This window comes from Entamoeba invadens, assembly GCF_000330505.1.
Source record: "Entamoeba invadens IP1 unplaced genomic scaffold scaff_1105074726215, whole genome shotgun sequence".
Classification (NCBI taxonomy): domain Eukaryota; phylum Evosea; order Mastigamoebida; family Endamoebidae; genus Entamoeba; species Entamoeba invadens.
This window is the reverse complement of record NW_004440347.1, coordinates 159,788-160,757: the sequence shown is the minus strand read 5'-3', so window position 1 is coordinate 160,757 and position 970 is coordinate 159,788. Positions and strand designations below refer to the sequence as shown.

At 28.1% G+C, this 970-nt stretch overlaps 1 protein-coding gene across 1 annotated transcript; it reads left to right on the top strand.

Annotated features, from left to right (window-relative positions):
- Positions 1-602: 602 nt before the first annotated feature.
- Positions 603-970, top strand: EIN_454370 (hypothetical protein; the record flags this gene model as incomplete). Its single annotated transcript, XM_004256430.1, has 1 exon — positions 603-970. A coding segment is annotated over one exon (368 nt), but the record flags the coding sequence as incomplete, so codon positions are not given.

The window sequence follows — 970 nt, the reverse complement described above, 5'->3', positions numbered from 1 at the left end:
CTGTTCTAGTTTTGCCATGACTATTTTTGTAAAAATTTAGTTTCAGTTTTTTTTAAAAAAAAATCAAAAATTGTTTTTAATGATTTTTATTTATTAAAATAATAATTCATTGAAATTTTATAATATAATATAATATAATAAAACTCAAGTTGGATTTATTTCAAAAAAATAATATTTGAACAAATTTTTTACCAAAACAAAGTAAAGAGGTGGAAAAAATAATTTAACTTTTTTTACATTAAAAATTGTTTCGTAACGGCTCTGTGGCTAATTTAAATGTACTTTATCACTTAAAATTACAATTGTTTTACACTCTAATTGTTTAATCGTTTGTTTAAAACTCAGTGATACACCAAATCGATATAACTTTATAACTCCAAGTATTAAACAAAAAAAACTTTATTTGAAAAACTGATGATTCGAAGAAACTAAATAATAATAAAATGTGATATGTATTTAGAGACAAATTTTTGGTATTAAAATTCGGGATTAAATCTATTGTTTAATTCGTTAAATCTATTGAGAGTTTGGAAGTCCATCACACATTTGTTTTGTAAATCGAAAAAAGAACAATAAAAAACTAATAATTCATTTTCAAAATAATGTCAAAAACAATAAAAATAGTCATTCTAGGCAGCGGCGCAGTTGGGAAGTCTGCTATTACAATTCAGTTAGTCTCTGGACAGTTCATTCAAATATACGATCCGACTATCGAAGACTCATATAAGACGTCGATATCTGTTGATGGTGAAATCGTCCCATTAGATATTTTGGACACTGCGGGACAAGAAGAGTACTCTGCGTTACGAGACCAGTACATGCGATCTGGTGATGGATATATCATAGTTTATTCTATAACATCCACATCATCGTTTTTAGACGCCAACGTCATTCGAGAACAACTCTATCGAGTGTTGAACAATGATGATGCCGCACACTTCCCAATTTGTGGTTGTGTGGGAATAAATGC